The sequence below is a fragment of the Paroedura picta genome, chromosome 3, assembly GCF_049243985.1.
Source record: "Paroedura picta isolate Pp20150507F chromosome 3, Ppicta_v3.0, whole genome shotgun sequence".
Classification (NCBI taxonomy): Eukaryota; Metazoa; Chordata; class Lepidosauria; order Squamata; family Gekkonidae; genus Paroedura; species Paroedura picta.
Window position 1 is genome coordinate 157,753,938 of NC_135371.1, and position 20,169 is coordinate 157,774,106.

General features: G+C 46.8%; 1 protein-coding gene across 5 annotated transcripts in view; it reads left to right on the forward strand.

Annotated features, from left to right (window-relative positions):
* GALNT6 (polypeptide N-acetylgalactosaminyltransferase 6) overlaps positions 1-18,571 on the forward strand; it is an 82,367-nt gene extending 63,796 nt beyond the window's left edge. For 4 of the 5 annotated variants that reach the window (XM_077328910.1, XM_077328909.1, XM_077328908.1 and 1 more), the window contains 6 exons: positions 7,016-7,133; positions 9,782-9,982; positions 11,675-11,806; positions 14,648-14,749; positions 15,570-15,734; positions 17,540-18,571. In XM_077328910.1, the coding sequence (XP_077185025.1) occupies positions 7,016-7,133; positions 9,782-9,982; positions 11,675-11,806; positions 14,648-14,749; positions 15,570-15,734; positions 17,540-17,653 (832 nt within the window). In that variant the 3' untranslated portion in view covers positions 17,654-18,571. The remainder of the gene's footprint in view (positions 1-7,015; positions 7,134-9,781; positions 9,983-11,674; positions 11,807-14,647; positions 14,750-15,569; positions 15,735-17,539) is intronic. The other variant, XM_077328912.1, reaches the window with a different exon arrangement.
* The last annotated feature ends 1,598 nt before the right edge of the window (positions 18,572-20,169 follow it).

Consider the following 20,169-nt stretch of genomic DNA (forward strand, 5'->3'; position numbering starts at 1 on the left):
CTGACATTCTCTGTGGAGTACAAAATGTTGCTTTAGAATGTGTAGAGATGGGGGTCTTAGTCCTGGCCATGTGTGCCTGTGGTCACTGATAGATGTAGAGTTTTCTGTCTTCCATCTGAGGGCTTTTCTGCACAAGACATATGTTGTAAGTCAGGTCGGGGAATAGCCTGACCTGTCACACAGTCACTTTCCTTAGGGGACTCAACTCAGAAAGTATCTCATTACTCAACGTGGCTTGGAATTGCCCAAGCAAGGGGAGGAGGGGTTTCTGCTTTCTGTCCTGTACTGTTTTCCAGAGCAGAAATGACTAGGGAGGGGGTAGGGATGCGCAGTAATGGGTTTAAACTACAAGTACAACGATATAGGCTAGATATCAGGAAAAAGATTTTCACAGTCAGAGTAGTTCAGCAGTGGAATAGGCTGCCTAAGGAGGTGGTGAGCTCCCCCTCACTGGCAGTCTTCAAGCAAAGGTTGGATACACACTTTTCTTGGATGCTTTAGGATGCTTAGGGCTGATCCTGCGTTGAGCAGGGGGTTCGACTAGATGGCCTGTATGGCCCCTTCCAACTCTATGATTCTGTGATTCTAGGACATTCGGCACCTGAGATGGGTCAAAACAGCTTCCCCCACCACCATTTCTGCTCTGGACAATGCCATAGGGAAATTGAGTGTTTTCTAAGGTGACCTTCGGTGGTATGTGTGATTGCGCGTTGAGTCTAGGAATTCCCAACCAAATTAATGCATCCAGTAGACAAAGCCAGACATTTATCCCTAGTTACGTGTTCCAATAATGCTTCAAAGCTGGAAAACACTATGTTCAGGTTCATCAACTAGCAGCACTGTAGCAAAAATATGAATGTCTTCAGATATGACTTCTTTATTTATTTTTGTATGCATGCATGAAAGTCCATGTCAAATACATTTTCTCTCCCCCAGTGCCTGGGATTACATATACTAATGTTTGGAGCTATTTTAAACCATGGTTAATATTTTAAAGTGGCCACTTATTCCCATAAGTGTTCATCATAGCTCTTTTAGAAGGCTTTTTAAAGATGTGCATCATTAATTCTTGCTCACAGCATTTGCCTAACATTCAAGGGTATGTCCTGCCTTCCTTAACAATCCTGCCTGTGTAAAACGCCCTTTACAAATCTGGTATTGAGGTCAAGTAGACCACATTAAGTAAGAAATAAGGGCCTCAATTTTAGCTAAGAATATGAAGTTGTATTAAGAATTATTGTTACGACACAGGAATATAATTATGCAAGAACAACATTGTACTTATTTATATCCCGTCTTTTCATTTGCAAGAACTCGTTACTGATTAAAACAAATACATAAACATACATATAAGAATAAATAAAAAAAAAACCAGCTAATGCCTAACGGTGTATCAACTGATTCATAATGTGTAATTGTTAAAGCTAGTAAAAGGAAGAGTTGTTTTTTAGGTCATCCCCTTTCCTCAAAGGCAGGGGTAATCAAACTGTGGCCCTCCAGATGTTCATGGACTACACTTCCAATGAGCTCCTGCTAGCACGTTGGCAGGGGCTCATGGGGATTGTAGTCCATGACCATCTGGAGAGCCACAGTTCAGTCACCTCTGCCCTAGGGTTTCTGGCAGGACCTGCTGCTGCTGCCTCCCCTGTAGCTCCATCTTAAATGCATTACTGTCTGTGACACTGACCGGGCAGGCTTTCTGCTGGAGCTACAATGATTAGCCAGTCCATCAGATTCATTGGTTAGACACTCTGCTAACTGAAGTGCCCCTGACTAATCAGGGTGGCAGGGTTAATTTTGCACACTTGACTTCTGCTGAGTCAGACCATTCGTCAGTCCTGTCGGTTCTCCAGCGTTTCAGGTCAAGGACTTTCCCATTACCTGCTACCTGATCCTTTTTTAATGGAGATGCTAGAGACTGATCCTGGGATCCTCTGCCTGCAAAGCAGATGTTCTAGCTCTGAGCCACAGCCCCTCCCCAAGTATGATACCTCAACTATAAGAACTGGCAAAAACTGCAGGTGGCAGTTGGTACCATAGAAAGGGAATGGCCTCTTCCAAAATAGGATGATATAGTGCATGTATCCTCTGTATCCTCTGTAGTTGCATTAAGGGTGAACTCCCTAATCTTTCATAACCCATCTAATTAAATATGAAGAAGCAGAGTTGTTTTTTATACCCCACTTTTCACTGCCTGAAGGAGCTTCAAAGCGGCTTACAATCTCCTTCCCTTCCTCTCCCCACAACAGACACCCTGTGAGGTAGGTAAGGCTGAAAGAGCCCTGATATTCCTGCCTTCCCTTTCCTCTCCCCACAACAGACACCCTGTGAGGTAGGTAAGGCTGAGAGAGCCCTGATATTACTGTCCTGTGAGAACAGCACTTTCAGGACTGTGACGAGCCCAAGGTCACCCAGCTGGCTGCATGTGGAGGAGCAGGCAATCAAACCCGGGTTGCCTGATTAGAAGCTGCCACTCTTAACCACTACATCACACTGGCTCCTTGGGTTCTCTTCCACCACCTTCTGTGGCTGGAGTCTTGGTCCCCCCCTTAATGCTTCCCTCACAGGCATAACCATCAGCATTTTGGATAACAGTAGGAAGCCGAACACCTTACGTTACCAGTGACTGCAACAGAGATTAGGTATATGTTCCAGCTACCAAAAAACAAATCCTCGTTACAGATTGACAGGTTCAAAAGCAAAGCATGTCCTCCAAAGTTGGATAACATTTGTATGTGAATACAAAAATTTCAGTTAATTACCTGTCCAGAAAAGATCTCTTCAATCAGGTGACCACACATATCATGCAAAACCAAAAAGGAACAAAAACCCAACCTTAACAAAGTCAGGGACTCAAAACAGACCATGTGCAGTTAAATCTGTATAGGTTTTTATATAGTTTTTACTTTGTTTTTAACCCAATATTGGAGCACTTTAATAAATAATTGTTAAAATTCTATATTGTTTTATAGCTCAACTTTTGAGTTCCTTGCACTGGGATACTAAACTTGGTCTAGTCAAAGGCTTGGACTTCATTATTCCATTTCATTAACTGTAGAGCTGTCCTCCAGTGTAAGGAACCATCTCAAACAGAATGAGCCCCTCCTGCCAAAGGAAGGCTCCTTGTGCCGGCAGCTGGGAAAAGGAGCTGCCATTCACAGAGCGGAATCATAAGCTCTCGTCCATGGTTCTTTCTGATGAGTAAAAACAACAACAGGTGCTTTTTTCCCCCTGTACAAGAGCAAGATAATGAGGGCCCTGACATGAAAGAATTGGGGTCTGTTCCTTTCTCTTTCAAACCCTGCCAGCCTCTTGTCTGTTTTGGCAATGGGCAGCTGCGGAGTCATTAAGGTAACCAGTAGCCCGACCTCTTAAAGCTTGAAATGACCTTGAATTCATAAAGTGGAAGACATTCAATACCGAGCCTTGGCCCTCGTCATCAGCGATAGAGAGACGAAATCCTGTTCCTTTTGGCCTCAAGTACAGCTCCTCTTTGTGCAAAGGTCAGACAGGAGACTGTTCCGGCCCAGTGAAAGGAGCTCAGCGATCCCTCTTTCTCCCCCCCCCTCCTTATTTCAAGAGAGAAAGAAGAGAAGCCGGTAACTTGGCTTTTTAGCAGCTCCTAATCTCCCACAGGACCCTCTTGGTTAAGAACATTTCTGGAAAATAAAGGAATCAGCCTTATCAGACCATCCATTGGTTCCCATCTCCACTTCTTTCTTTTTCTTCTTCCTTTGTAAAGTTGGGAGAAGTAGCTGATTATGGCCTATTACGGATACCCAGCTTGCTTCCGATTTTCACTGAAGCTGAGTCAATAGGGCTTTACTTTGAATGCTGCGCATGCACTCCACACGTTTTTTTCAGCTGATTTTTCTCTTAGGAATCACCAGAGTTATATAATCTACATACCAGTGGCAAAACCAGATATGTGTCATGGCCAAACTTTACGGGGAGGGGGGGGGTGGGCTTGGCTGATCTCTCCTGATTGGTCAGTTTCATGCTGTGCATGTGGGTTTTTTTTAATAGAGTCTTCAAGCTATTTCCTCTTGGGTAGCCATCTTAGCTGGATGTTACTGGCTCTTTTCCCTTCATCGGTGTACAAGCTCTTCTATTGCTTACTTCTCCTATCATGTGGCAAATAACAGGGTTGATGGTGGAGAACCAACCCTAGGAATAAGCAGAACGGGGCTTCATGGCTGCTGTAGACAGACTTAAAAGATGTTTTCTCAGTCTCATGGTGGATTTTTTAAGGCTTGACTGCATTTCTTTGTGTTCCCTTTCATGCAAGGGACTGAACCATGAGGGCCTTATTGGAAAGCATGGGTTTGTTGCGTTGACCCATCATCATAGGTAATTGTTTTGTTAAATGCATCTATTAAAACTTGAAACTACCCACAAACACACACACCAGCTGTGGATTGGCAGCTGCCATGTTCACGGCTGGGCTTGATCAGTGGAACATGACCCGATGCCAGTCTTAACTCCCTCCCTCCCTTCCATTAAAATGCACATGGTTCAATCCCTCGCATGAAAGAGAACACAAAGAAATGCAGTCAAGCCGAATGCCAAGAGAGTGGACAAAATCAGAGAAATAATGGCCCTGGAATCAGATGGGGGCATGGAAATAATGTGGGAGCTGTAGGGTTGTTGAGATGGGAGGGAGTAAAAGGTAAAGGTAAAGGTATCCCCTGTGCAAGCACCGAGCCATGTCTGACCCTTGGGGTGACGCCCTCTAGCGTTTTCATGGCAGACTCAATACGGGGTGGTTTGCCAGTGCCTTCCCCAGTCATTACCATTTACCCCCCAGCAAGCTGGGTACTCATTTTACCGACCTCGGAAGGATGGAAGGCTGAGTCAACCTTGAGCCGGCTGCTGGGATTGAACTCCCAACCTCATGGGCAAAGCTTTCAGGCGGCTGCCTTACCACTCTGTGCCACAAGAGGCTCTGGGAGGGAGTATCATGCTTTATGTTTTGGGAAAGTCCTTGCTAGACTGTTCTGCATTTGGGCATGCACACACAAATTACCACTTCTGAACCATGTTCTCTTTCATTTCAAAAGACTCCCATCTGCACCTCAGCTTTTTCCCTTGTCAATAAGTTTCCCCCCAGCAATCTTAGAGTGACAATAAACTTATATCACTAGATATCTTAGGCTTGGAAGTGAAGCATGGGTAAAACCAGCACAAAACCACTCTCAGAAAACTTGTGGAAACAGCAACCGGAAAGCAAAGTGAGCACTGAAGGGAGGAAAACCAATGCAGACATACAAGGTGGAAGCAATGGAAAATGTAGAATGAGAAAGAAAACTTGACAGACACCCACGGTGAAAGCAAGAGAAAACACCTGTGCATAATAGGCCTACGAAGGCAGGGCAGAATGAAAAGTTCAGTCCCCAAGTGGTCTTATTTATGGCTCGGTAATATGCATTTACGGTAATGATAGCTGAGGATGAATAAACACCCCCCACCTCCATCTGCCTGAAAACAACACTCACCCAAGCCTCTAATGAGTGAGCATCTGTCCTAAGCATTCAGGTAGTTTCTGCTGCTTTTGATGTAATCAGCCAAGTCATGCTTCACATTCTCTCAAGTCTGTATGGTTGTTGTTTCAACTGTTTCAGGCTGAGTCAGTTTCTCTCCTTCCGTGAAACGATTCCTCCACTTCCAGTCACAGCACAGTTAAGAGAATCCGGAGAAGAGATTAAAACACAGAGCGATATTTTAGGTTATCGTCCCACAATCTTTTTAGAATACATTATCTGGTATCTCTCCCCTACTGTGTCATGATACTTCACAGAGCATGAGTTCCTACCCCCAAGGACTTGACAATCTAAAATTTGAGACAGGGGTTGGAAAGTAATGGGAATAACATGGGTTGATTCCCGTCACGGACATGCTGAAGCTAGATTTGAGTGCGGGTTTGCTTTGTTCATGGAATTGAATCGAACTGGAAATTAGCAGATCAGTTCTCAGAAGCTCACTTAAGAGATGGCTCTTAGAAAGCTCTCGAAACCTTGTCCCAAAGCTTCAAGGATGATGTAGAAAGGGCTCTGGTAATCCCCGCAGATAGTGAAACTTTGGGTGGGGTGGGGCCTGCCTGCCAGTTGTAACTGAGGGAGTGAGGGGGGAACTGTGTGAGCAAGACTCCAGGACCCACAGAGCTGAGCATGTGATGTGATTTATATCCAACATAATATTTAGGGTAGTTTGAATGACTTGAGAAAAGTCCCAGAGGAAATCTGTGTCTGAGGGCCTGTGGTGATGCCTTGTTGGCCCTTCAGCAGAGTCAATTGAGTTAGAGGTATTTTCTGAAGTCGGCAGGTCTAGAGACATGAAAGGTTCAGCTTTTGTAACCATGTCATATAGAAAGGTCAATTTAGAATTTCAAGGGGGGAGAAAATTGAAGCATTGACTGGCAGGGAAAGAGCCCTGCTTACATTTCCTCTTCAGCCCTCTGACCTGTGTAGCTCAAGCTAGAAGAAGAGTTGACCTTCATAACCCGCTTTTCATTGCCAGAAGGAGTCTCAAGGCATCTTACAATCGCCTTCCCTTCCTCTCCCTGCAACAGGCACTCTGTGGCAAGTGAGACTGAGAGAGCTTTGACAGAACTGCCCTGTGAGAACAGCTCTAACAGGACTGTGACTAGCCCAACGTTACCCAGCTGGCTGCATGTGGAGAAGTGGGGGGTCAAACCTGGCTCTCCAGATTAGAAGCCACAACTCTTAACCACTACACCAAGCTGCCTCTGATCTAGCCTAATCTTGTCAGCTCTTGGAAGCTAAGTTGAGTCAGTCCTGATCAGTATTTGGATGGGAGACTGCTAAGGAATTCCATGGTGGCTACACAGAGGCAAGCGATGGCACCTCTGAACGTGGCAGAGGCAAGCAATGGCACCTCTGACCCATGTGGTCATCCTAAGTTGGCTGCAATTCCATAGGGAAACATAAATCTGTTTCTTGCTCATCTTGACATGATGTTTGTAAACCTGTGTTCCTGTAACTCTCTTTTTGCACAGGAGTCCCACATTTGCTGGTGGCCTGTTTGCCATTTCGAGATCCTACTTTGAACACATTGGTTCCTACGATGATCAGATGGAAATCTGGGGAGGAGAGAACGTGGAGATGTCCTTTCGGGTAAGAAAGAAAGCTCTGCTTGCTGCAGAGCCAAGGGATGGTCGTAATGTCTACAAGCTTTATCAGTATTCCAGGTACAGGGTCAGTCTTTTTACTAGCTAGCTTAAATAGCAATTAATACAATACATTAATACAATCTTAAGTAAGCAACACGGCACAATCCCGTGGAGGCTTCCAGGAGAAAAGCCATGAGGGCACCCTGGGCTTGGTTCTGCGTGCATATTGATGCACATGAGGCCAAGGGTTTCAAAGCCATGGGCTATGATCCTGTTACCTTTTGATTCTGGCCAAGCCCAAGTTTTAAGTTACCTGCAAAAAGGGAACGGCAGGTGCTCCGCCCAGGGCTTATGCATCGCTTCTGATGCTCCATTTTCCTCGCCTCTACATCTGCTTTGTGATGAGCTTATTTTCTGGGTTTGGTTCTTTTTTTGGCCACATGAGAAGGTACAGTAAAAAAAAATGAAATCCTGACTAAGGCTTGTAAAATGCCACAGCTACACCCCGAGAGCCAACTTAATAACTTGGAAACCTCAATAACGTCTGGCATGGCTCATGTTTTCAGAATGCTTTTGGGGTTGGGTTTTATTTTACTCATCGGTACTCGCTTCACATGCCACGGATTTGCAGTAACCATCAGCTTGTAAGAATCACATTGGCGTCCATCCCTGGCATCAGCCTGCATCTTGGGGAGGCTAGCAGTTTTCCCTTTTGATATTACAATATTTTTAACTTAGAAAAACAGGAAACATTGTACGAATGAAGACTGAACTCAAGCATACATGTCCAGGAGATCTGTGCGTGAGCTTCAACTATCTTATTTTGATGTAACAAAGCCTGGTTTCAGATCTGATTTTTTCCCCTTCCCCTTACAATAGAAGGGTTTTTTGCTTAACTGGGTGCCAGGAGTGCCTAATAATCTGTCCTGTATCTTATCACAATGGCTAGAGTTGTGTTTGTGAGGCACGGGAAGCAGGTAATAGCTCCAGCAGTCCAACAATGAGCACCAAAAAAGTTTGGAGACATCAGTTGAAAGTGCTAAGGAATAGGAAAGACACTGTAGGCTGAGCTGATTTGGGAAGCTGTATTGCAAGTCACGTCAGCTTGTTGAACAGGGTCTTTATTTTGTATTGTGTTGTCCTGGAGGCTGGCGGCTTTTCTGTTCCTTCGGTGGTGGCTATTTCAAGGTGGGATTCTGCCAACCATATTTTCCTACCACGCAAAAGCCTTGTCTGCTTTCTTCTGAGATAGGTCGGGATGCCAACCCCCAGGTTGCACCTGGGGATCCACCAGGTTTACAGCTCATCTCCAGGTGACAGGTCAGTTCCTCTGGAGAAAAAGGTAGCAAGGTACTCCACTGAGGTCCCTCCCTGCCCCAAATCCCACCTACTCCCCCTCCCCCTCCCCCTCCAAACTCTCCAGATATTTCCCAGCCCAGAGCTGGAAACCTTAGAAATTGATTATTATTTTATTTTGTCACATTTTTAGGCAGCCACTCCCAGCCAGCTGGCTCACAAATAAATAAATTTCCAAATGGCTCTCCTTCCCCTTCTCACAACTTCATTGTAGACCCTCAGCCAGCAATAATAAAAAGAACAATAATAATTAAGACAGTGAGGCAAACAAATCTGAGATATTGCGAAGAAGTTAGAACAGCCCGTGGCATGTCTGTGGACGGATACCCGCTGATTATATTTTATTGTAAAAACCCGTGTGAAAAAAGTCTTCTTTTCCTCTGTGAATTGCTGTGCGGAGTGCCACCATGTGGCTGCAGCGAAAGACCAAGATTAGGAGCTTCCAAATCAGCCCAAATTGTTTCAGCCACGTATCCGCAAACATACCAAGTACCTGGGCTTTAAATAATTTGTGCCAGAGACATGTTCAACAGATCTATGTTGCTGCTTTGGGGGAAATGACAGCTCAGTGGAGCACTAAAATACTGTTCACTGTATAGTTTTGTCTGCTGTTAAGTGGACAAATCTTAAAAGGCAGAGCATGACCAAGCATGACCAAGGTTTATACTGAGTTCTGGTTTGTCATGGGAGTGGCTGTATTTTGGGCAGTGAGGATTCTTGATCAGTTCCCAGGGAAAGGGGTCTTGGGTAGGGTTGTGTGCAGTGGAATCCGAATTGGCCTGGAACAGCTGATTTGGACGCCGCTGCACACAACCCTAGTCTTGGGCTCCATACTGGTATTATTGCAGTCAATAGCTTGGATCCAGTGGACAGAATTCTTTCCACCTGCAAAGCACAACTTTCTCACCTCCTGCTACAAACCCAGAATGCCCTGCCGTCCCCCACCTTGCTATTGAAGGTGGTTTCCATCTTGTCTCCTTGGACTGATACTTCCATCCCTGATGGCATTCCATTGGATCAAAGTCACTGAATCTAAATAATTCATCTGGAACTTCAGCGGGGCTTAAGCTTACAAGTAGCACAGTCTGGTCACTCTTGGGAGGAACCTGGGAAAGTTACTCCTGAGGCTGTTATCATAAGCTTGGAGGGCATGTATGAGATCGTGGGCAGCTGCTTCCTTGGCCCACTTTGGTGGGTAGGATCTTTCTGAATCTTTAAGGCCTTGCCCAAGACATGGGTGGTTTTTAAAAAATATTTCATTTAAGGCTTTATTGTTTTCTCTGGACACGTCTGCAGGTTTGGCAGTGTGGGGGTCAGCTGGAGATCATCCCCTGCTCGGTGGTTGGCCACGTGTTTCGGTCAAAGAGTCCCCACACTTTCCCCAAAGGAACTCAAGTGATCTCCAGGAACCAAGTACGCCTGGCAGAAGTCTGGATGGATGACTACAAGGAAATCTTCTACAGGAGGAACCAGCAGGCCTCCCAGATGGCCAGAGAGGTATTCAGCTAGTTTTCCTTGGGAGCTGTCTTTGAAGAATCAAAGGGGGTATTAAAAGGATTGTGTAGGAGGTTAAGGTGTGCAAAACCGCATCCTGATGAGGGTCTTTACTAGTCTCAGTGTAAGGCAGAATCCTGCAAGTCCCGATTAGCAGTGAGAAAATTTCTCCAAAGTAGTCATTCTGGGGACAAAAAAACAAATCTATCTGAACATTTGTTTTGTTTGTTTGTTTATTTAATATCCCAACTTTTTCCCTAGTGGAGCCCACAGTGGCTGACATCTGTTTTCATCCTCACAACAGCCCTGTGAGGTGGGTTAGAGTGGGTGACTGGCCCAAGGTCCCCTAGCAAGCTTAAAATCATAGAGTTGGAGGGGGCTAGACAGGCCATCTCATCCAATCCCTTGCTCAATGCAGGATCAGCCTCTAAAGCACTCAGGATAAGTATCTGTCCAGCCACTGCTTGAAGACTGCCATTGAGGGGGAGCTCACCACCTCCTTAGGCAGCCAATTCCACTGCTGAACTAGAAGCAGTTTTAATATCTCATTTTTCACTACCCAAAGGAGCCTCAAAGCAACTTACAATCGCCTTCCCTTCCCCTCCCCTGTGAGGTAGGTGAGGCTGAGAGAGCTCTGACAGGACTGCTCTGTGAGAACCTTTCCCTGCCCTCCTCCAAGTGACAACCTTTAATTCATGCTTCCATGGTTTTGAACTTGGGTTTTCCAGAGTCCAAGACTTGAACTGCTACACTATGTTGGCTCTCATTACCCGTTTCCCAGCCATCCTCACAATCACAGCTTTTGCTAGAAGGTAGCGAGAGATACACCGAAGAAACCTTCAGGGTCTCCTTTGCCTGCTGGGTGGCTGCTGTGGGACCCCCAAATTCTGAGAGCTCCTCCATTCCTAGTCTCTAGGAGGCTCAGCCGTAGCCTGACAAAGAGTGTTGTTTTATCTGGAATTAGACCTTCGACCTGCCGTGTTCAGTGCTGTGTGCACCAGGCCCTTGATTTCCAGATAGGCTTTCAGACAGAGAGATGGGTCTTTTCCTGACATGGATAGGCCAGGCAAGCCCGGTCCCATCAAATCTCAGAAGCTAAACGGGACTGACTCTGGCTAGTATTTGGATGGGAGACCTCCAAGGATTTGGGTGGTAATTCCTCCAAAGGACACTAGGGGGTACGACGTGGAGGCAGACAGTGAGAAACCGCCTCCCAACATCCCTTTCCTGGCTGCCAGACAATCCCTGGATCTCCTGATGACACTGCACACGCCGTGATAAATAAGTAATCGCTATCACTTGAAATCCTTTAACAAGGATTAAATTGGGGGTCTTCTGCATGCCAAATATGTGTTTTCCCATCAGCCATTTCTGGTGGAGTGTTGCCCTATGATGGGGGCCTGCAGTTTTGCAGATGGGAGAACTGCTTGGAGGTCCTGCCATTTTGGAGATTATGGAGCCAGGCCCTGGCCATGAAAACAGGTTCCAGAGCTAAATCCTGACCATGTCTGGCTCAGATGGAACCCTCAGGGGAAGCGAATTGCAGAGTGGAGATGGTCGTTTCCAAGTAGTTCTTCCTATAAACAGGCCTTTTCAGGGGGATCAAGTTTGCTCCGTGTAACGAGTGGGATTTTGGAGGCAGATAAGGCTGCGGATGTCGCTTTGTAAACTGCAAATGCACTGCCGCTTTTCTAGAAAACGTATGGAGACATCACTGCACGGCTTGAACTGAAGGAGCGGTTGCACTGCAAGAATTTCACCTGGTACCTGCAGACCGTTTATCCCGAGATCTTCATTCCAGACCTGACTCCAGCTTTCTACGGAGCTGTAAGTGCAAATGAAGCTGGTTTCGTTCCCCCCTTCCTGTGTATCACAATTAGCTTTGTAGGACCATAGCAAAAGTCTCTGTAGCCTAGTGCTTCGTCACCAAGGTCAGCAGAATGCCACGGATGCGTGCATGTAAGAACCCCATTATTTCCTTCCAGAGACATACTGTTTCACCCCCGAATCTCCATTTCCAGCAGTTGTAGTGAAGGGTGAATGGACATTTTTATGAATGTCCTTCAAAGGGAGGCTACATTAATAGCACGGGTACACTACTAATTATAATCTGCTTCAAACCTATTTAATTACTGTGGCCCCAAAGAATTTTCACACCGTTCTTAGCCATGGCAGTTAAAAACTGGCTTCCATTAGAGTGAAATTTTGTTTGTCTGAAATAATACTTCCTCGAGCTTGTTTGAAACCTGTCGAGCCATATGCATTACGAGCAATCTTCTGAAGATGGAGGTCCTGCGGCTGGGAAGGAAAACTCCCGAGGAAGAAGCGCATCTCCCTTGTCTTGATGGAGTGCAGCTTCAGACTGCAGAGACAGTCAGGAACTTGGGCATGCATGACCTTCGACACATCCCTTACTACGGAGGCACAGGTCACCAAAGTAACACACCAGGTTTTTTTCCATCTAGAATCATAGAGTTGGAAGAGGCCATACAGGCCATCTAGTCCAACCCTCTGCTCAACGCAGGATCAGCCCAAAGCAGCAGTGGTCCCCAACCTTTCTGAGGCTGGGGACTGGCAGGGCATCGGGCTGCGCCCGCGTGGGCAATGGCCACGCATCGCCCCCCCCCACGCGGGCCACGCCCGTGCATCGGGCCACGCCCGCGTGGGCCACGCCCGCATGGGCCACGCCTGTGGATCGGGCCGCGCCTGCGGATCGGGCCGCGCATTCGCTAATGCGCGGCCCGGCCCTGATTCCCTCTCCCCGCCCTCCCGCAGTAAGAAGCTTTTTTACTGCGGGGGGGGCGGGGAGAGGGAGCCGCGGCCCGGCGCCATGGCCTTCGCGGCCCGGCACTGGGACCACTGTCCTAAAGCATCCAAGAAAGCATCTGCACCAGGCAAGGCTACTAGCACCCTATCTGGCCACAGTGCTCCACTCAACCATTACCTGGAGCCATTCCAGGTTGGATTACTGTAACTTGCTCTACATGGGCCTGCCCTTATCCCTGACCCAGAAGCTGCACAGATCCTGTCAAGGACCCCCTGGAGACTGGACATACAACCATTTCTCCAACAACTGCACTTCTAGCCAGTTGAATTCTGGATCAAGTTTAAGGTGCTGGTGCTAATCTTTAAGGCCCTACGTGGTCTGGGACCTGCAGGACTAACTCTTTGAGGGATCCCTGGAGAGTTCTCCATTCAGCAAATACCGACTTGCTGATGGTCCCCATCCCCAAAGACTTGCGCTTGGCCTTGATCAGAGCCAGGGCATCATTGGCCCTGGCGCCAGCCTGGTGGGATGAGTTATCGGATTGTATGGGCACTTATGGAACTCTCCAAGTTCTGGAGCCCTTGTGGGATGCCACTTTTCTGCCAGGCATTTGGTTGAGGCTAAGGACCACCATTTCCATCCAGTTGGGCCTTCCCAGCCAAACCTGCCACTAACCTCTGTTTTGTGCCAGACCAACTTGTAACCATCTTATCTCCGGGCATATAAGGGCAGTAGAAAGCGACATGTGTAGACTGTTTTAAAGTATTTTAAACCTAAACTCTTGGTATTGTTTTTAATTCATTCAAATTCAAATTTATTTTAATACAGCACTGCGGCCAGATAAAACAGATAGCAAGAAAAAAACATTTCAGAGCAGAAAATTGCATAATCAGGGAGCCAGTGCACAATATAAAATTGTATAATTGATGGATACAATTTTTAATTCATTGTGTAAGTTGCCTTGAGACAGTGAGGAAGAGGAAGAGGATGTTTGGCTGAGGCCAAGGATCACCACTACCAGCTGAAAGGGGGCCAGTGTACACTTGATTATTTTTCGTATGTGTGTTGAGTAACTTTCTGTTACAGTCAACACATACATACAAGCCGAATGCACTGTACAAACGCCACGTTTATCCAGGTACTGGGCCTCAGTTTCACTGGCGGAGTGAATGTACATTGGCTCTTTCTTACAAGCAGATGTTTGAACAGGTAGGCAGGCTGCATGTGCATTCAGCGTAACAGGAGATTAATAGTTCCTTTGTTAACCAGAAAATGATTGTGGCCTTTGTCAATATTTAATTTCTCCGCTCATAGACTCTGACTTCTTTCCTTCCTCTGCACTCTCTTCCTGCCCTCCCTTCAACCAATTTGTAATTTGGAAACATAGCTTACTACCCAAACCAAAAAACAAAACTCCAGGAGCTGCAGAAAGATGGAATGGAAGTGTAGGAATTCCAATGCCTGGTGAACTTCTTTGCCAGTGGAGCTCTGTCTCGGTACACTTTGGATTTAAGTGGTGCCAAGGCGGCTTTGACAGGAGCACCTTTGTTTCTAGCAAAGTATCTGGCCAAATGAAAGCATGCTCTAGAATCCTGAAGGGCAGAAGACTCAAATCGAGGGAACAGCATTTTGTTTGTGAACAGGTTTCGCTCAGTTATTGGTTGGAGTGCATTGATGGAAAAGAATGTTCATAAACATTCTGACCTCTGAACAAAGAGGATAAATTGCATGGAATTTGGGTGAACAAAGATGGAACAGGCACTCTTCTCAGCATATGTGTATGCATTGTTGCCCAAAGTGGCAGGAAAAGAGGGCAGAAGGGGCTGCACTGGAACCTCCGCCTGCATTCTGGTGCTGCCTAGAGATAATTTCTTAACGGATTTTGGTTCATCTGCTTGCAGATTAGAAATGAAGGTGCCAAACGCTGCTTGGATGTTGGTGAGAACAATCACGGAGGGAAGCCACTGATCATGTATCCCTGCCATGGCATGGGGGGCAATCAGGTATGGAATTTGTATGAATTTGTATGAATCAGGTATGGAATTTGTATGGATGTTTCAGGGACTTTCGCCACCATCTCCCACCATGTTCACACACACCATCCTACACCATCAAAAGGACGAATGTCCAAGATCAGGACAAAGAACCCAGGAAATGGAACCAAAGATGCATCTCTGTTTTGCCTCCTGTGGTTGCATTTAACTCCCTGAATAAGGCCAGAAGTATATACAGAAATGCAGCAGAATTATGCATGGCTAGACTAGATTGTGGCACAGAGTGGTAAGGCAGCAGACATGCAGTCTGAAGCTCTGCCCATGAGGCTGGGAGTTCGATCCCAGCAGCCAGCTCAAGGTTGACTCAGCCTTCCATCCTTCCGAGGTCGGTAAAATGAGTACCCAGCTTGCTGGGGGGTAAACGGTAATGACTGGGGAAGGCACTGGCAAACCACCCCATATTGAGTCTGCCATGAAAATGCTAGAGGGCATCACCCCAAGGGTCAGACATGACTCGGTGCTTGCACAGGGGATACCTTTACCTTTAGACTAGATTACTATTGCTGAGATGCTGCGGGTTAGTTTTAGAAGCATCACATGAACCAAGGCCAACAGCGTTAGATGCTCTTGTAGAAACGGTACAGAGAAAGGTCCATTTCCTGTGATTTTCCTAACCAAGTAAATGTATGAACCCATGTTTCTCCCTGTTGCTCAAAACCACCCCCTTTCCTTTTAACAAGATAATAACAAGCTATTTCAGTGGAGACTTTGTCTTCCAGCGAGGATCTCTCCGTTGCTGCATATGTAATCTATTCTTTTTTGTTTTCAGTATTTTGAATACACCTCCCAGAGGGACCTCCGGCACAACATTGGCAAGCAACTCTGCCTGAGGTCCAAACTGGGTCCCGTGGAGTTGGGCGACTGCCACTACGTAGGGAAACACTCCCATGTGCCTGAAAATGAAGAATGGGAACTGACCAACGTAAGTTTGCATGTAGGTTTCAGAAGTCTTCTATGTCTCTAGAGTAGGGATAGTCAACCTGTGGTCCTCCAGATGTTCATGGACTACAATTCCCATTAGCCCCTGCCAGCATTTGCTGGCAGGGGCTCATGGGAATTGTAGTCCATGAACATCTGGAGGACCACAGGTTGACTACCCCTGCTCTAGAGCACATGTTTCTGCATGCTACCACTATTCTACCATTTACCAGAGGGAGCCAGCGTGTCATAGTGGTTAAGATTGTCAGGCTGTTATCTGGGACACCTGGGTTCGAATTCCCATTAGTGCCATGGATGCCCATTGGGCAATCTTGGAGGCAGTCAGGCTCTCTCAGGCTAAACTAACTCCCAAGGTTGTGGTGAGAATAAAATGAAGGAGAGGGCAATAAAATCAGAGTCCAGTAGCACCTTTAAGACCAACAAAGATTTATTCAGGGCGTGAGCTTTCGAGTGCAAGCACTCTTCCTCAGACTGAGTGCTTGTACTCGAAAGCTCACGCCTTGAATAAATCTTTGTTGGTCTTCAAGGTGCTACTGGACTCTGATTTTATAGTGCTATTTCAGACCAACACGGCTACCCATTTGAATGAAGGAGAGGAGAACAACAAAAGCTGCTCATGGGAGAGAAAGGCCAGGTACACATGAACTAAATAAACAGCTAGAAGTATATACATGACTCGGTTATTGCCACACCTGTGGCCTGTTTCAAAGCACTGGTAGGGTAATGCCGTCGCACCTTTTCCCTTCCTGTTTCTGAAATTCCTGGCCAGAAAATGGAGCAATTCCTCCGATGGCTGCAGCAGGGTATTGAGTCTGCGCCAGGGCTGCTATCTCAAAAATGGCCCTGCAAATTGCTGGGGGTGGGCGGAGTCCCCGTTTTGCCCCAGCTTTCACCATGGTAAGGGAATACACGCATTTGCAATTGCCTGTTGTATCTGTGACATGTAGAAATCGTAAAGCAATTTCCGTGATTTGCTTTTAACCAAGAAGGGGGGGGGGGAGTGTTTGCGATCAGAGTGTGCTCGTTGTCCCTTGCCAGGAGCTTAGCAAATGTTTGCTTTCTCAAGTAATCCATCACTGTAGAGTAATAAAGTTGCCCTTGTCCTCTTTACCGGGGTGTGACGCTTGCAAGGTAGAAAAAAGGAACACAATTATTTCACCACAAAAGGTGGGCCTTGGCAACTGCCCTGCCCACTTCTAATGCCAGCCAACGCCCGGTCACTTTATATTTTTTTTGATATTTTTTTATTTGATTTGATAATGAAACAATATAACAAAAGAGTATCAGAATAATTTGCAGCTACATCTAAGATAAATGACATTCATAGCTTCCTCTAATTAATAATATGTTGTTATACCTCTGCCTGCCTTTCTTTAAATAGTCTAAATCAGGGTTAGTCAAACTGCGGCCCTCCAGATGTCCATGGACTACAATTCCCACGAGCCCCTGCCAGCATTCGCTGGCAGGGGCTCGTGGGAATTGTAGTCCATGGACATCTGGAGGGCCGCAGTTTGACTAACCCTGGTCTAAATAATGGCCCCATTGTTCTTCAAATACTTCTGTTGACCTTCGATTGATCAAGCAGGTAAGTCTGGCCACTTTAGCAAGTTCAGATAGTTTATCGAGCTGTTGCGCAATAGAAGGGGGCCTCCGTCGATTTCCAATTTTTCGCCCAAATCAGTCCCGCTGAAGTAGAAGCGTGGAAGAATAAGTTCCGTGCAGTATGTGGGCGCCCGGTCAGTTTTGACTGCTGTCGGGGACAGAAAAGCGAGATGACATGACCTTTCTTTCCTTTTCAAGGATCACCTGATTAAGAATGTGGCATCTAACAAGTGTCTGTCAGGACGAGGCGAACATCCTTCCATGGCTCCCTGCAACCCTGCAGATTCCTACCAGCTTTGGCACTTCAGCTGATGTGGTCCAGGGGAGACCCACAGCGCACAAGCAACGGCCTGTCGCTGGTGAACTCGCGTGGAGGCTTCCAGTTTCTTCCTCTCAAGCCCTCGAGGACATGGGGGGGGGGGTGTTAAATCCCCAGAGAAGAGAAAATGGGGTCCATTGGAAACACACTGCATACCCACATGCCTTTAACACACTGTCTTGTGCCTTTTGGAATGGGACCGTTTAAGAAACCACAGCAAGCCTTGGCGCCTGTCTAATGTCTGTCTTTAGTCAAAGTTGGAAGCAGGTGTATATTTCTGTGTGTGTGTGTGTGTGTTTGTGTGTGTTTGTGCGTGTGCGTTTTTGCCCTTTAGAGCTTCGTCAGGCTCCATTTTGTGAGAAAGACGACATCAGTGAATTAGCCTAAGCTAGATTTTTTTTAAAAACCCTTTGATACGAGAAATAAATACTTCTTAATTTGCATACTGGGGAGCAATGTCAAAAGGGGGGCCCTTGACAACTGACCACAGAGCCCATCCCAAGGAATAAGCTTCTCTGCAGGGTATTGCCGGGGAGGGAAGGGGGGGGGGGGAAGAACCTGATGCCAAAGATAAGGACTCTTGCCTCTGTTACATAGGAATTGCCTTTTTCTGAGAGATCGTTCTGGGCTTCACAAAGAGGAACGGAACTTTTAATTGCTCGGGAGACGTCCTTGGGGAAGAGCTCTCCTCTCCTGAAGGGCTCTGGTTGGCCATGGGCCCTTCCTGCTCCTTAAAGGATAGGTAGAGTTCACCTGCGTTTAACAAAGTGAACACTGGAGCGCAGTGTTGTTGCGTAGCTGAAATCCTCAGCCCCCTTGCACAGGCTGCGGCCAGTGCGTTACCTCAGGCTTTGGGGATTCTCGCCAACACACTGTGAATAAACCGCTAATTGCATTGGAAAGTTTTTTTTTTTTGCAAAAAAAAAAAACCCTGCTTCCTAGGCAGCTAATCCCTCTACCAAAGAGAACTGGAATTAAGTCAGGCAGGCTGGTTTCCGGGCTTCACACAAAGGGTGTTCGGTCACCGGGCACCTCCTGGTGGGTCCCGTGTCGGGAGCCGACTGTGCCATTTCCCCTCCCAGCTCTTTGGATCCCTGCAGTCCTGATTGTCAGAATGCTTCCACCTGACCTGGTTCCCTGCCAGCTCCATGCAGTGGGCCGGCGCAGAGCAGGACTGATAACGGTTTGCACAGCTTGATTTTTTTTTCCCCTGGACCAAGGAGCGTTCCTTCCTTTCCTTGGGGACACTTCCGTGGCCTTGGATTGTGCACTGCAACTCAAGGAGCGTGGAGAGCTGCTAAGTGCCTTTTGGAAACCAGCAGGAGCCCAATCGCTGGGGGTGGGGGGTGGGGAATGGGTGCTGCGTGAACCTTTGGCGGATGAAGAGTTAAGTTGCAAACCAGACAGGAGGGAGAGGAAGGGGAGGGTATGTTTGTTTGTTTTTTATGAATGCCCTTTGTGGGTGGGATCTGGAATTAAACCAACACTGGATATTGTTAGCTATCGTTGCCCACTGGAGCAAATAAATGTCCCCATGTCTTGCCTGCTGTGTTTTAATATATTCTTGTCCTTGGTTCCATGGGTGCTGCTCCAACACACGGTTGCGATGCTGTTCCTGCACCAAGCGGCAGCTCCCGCCCAATTTCCAGCACCCCCCAAGTGCCTCTTGTTGACTTGTGTAGCTGATTAGCAATCGTACGGACAGCATAATGCAGAATCGGGGTTGAATCTGAAAAGGAGCTGTATCCTGGACTTCTGAGAAATTTGGTGTTTTTGAGGGCATGATTTAAAAATGGATTGATCGGTGTCGGGGTCCAAATCGCCCTTCCGCGAGCAATTCCTTCCTCGCCTCCTTTTTTAAAATTGTGCTGCTGGTTTTGGTACCAGCTGTAGCCTCTTTGAAGCAAGAACACTTGGAAGGAAGACTCACTCTGGATCTTTAATGACATCACTGGGATGAGCGTCCTGCCATGATTATCCGTTCATTTCTAAGAAGACTTCTGGGGTTAAGAGGGAACTGGATGACCTGCCCAGGCGACCCTGATTTGAAAGAAAAACCAATAAAACTTACGGTATTTTACAAAAGAAGCTTGTCTATCTCTGGCTCCTTACAAGTAGTTCTCCAATGGTTTCATCTAATAAGAGGGTAAGGTTCCGTATAAGTTCTCATCTCAGCAGCCCTGACCTGGATAGCCCAAGCAAGCCCGACTCCATCAGATCTCAGAAGCTAAGCAGGATCAACCCTGTCTAGTATTTGGATGGGAGACCTCCAAGGAACACTAGGGGTCAGTAGGTGGAGGCAGGAAATGGCAAACCACCTTCCAGCATCCCTTGCCTGACTGCCTGACACTCCTCGGGTCTCCTGGATACACACACCACACGATATATAATAATTCCTGTCCCAACACAGATGCATTATTCAATTCCATGACATTCATATCAAACTATATGAGATATTAAAAGAGCAGCTATTGTGTCAGACTAGGATCTGGAGACCCAGGTTCAAATC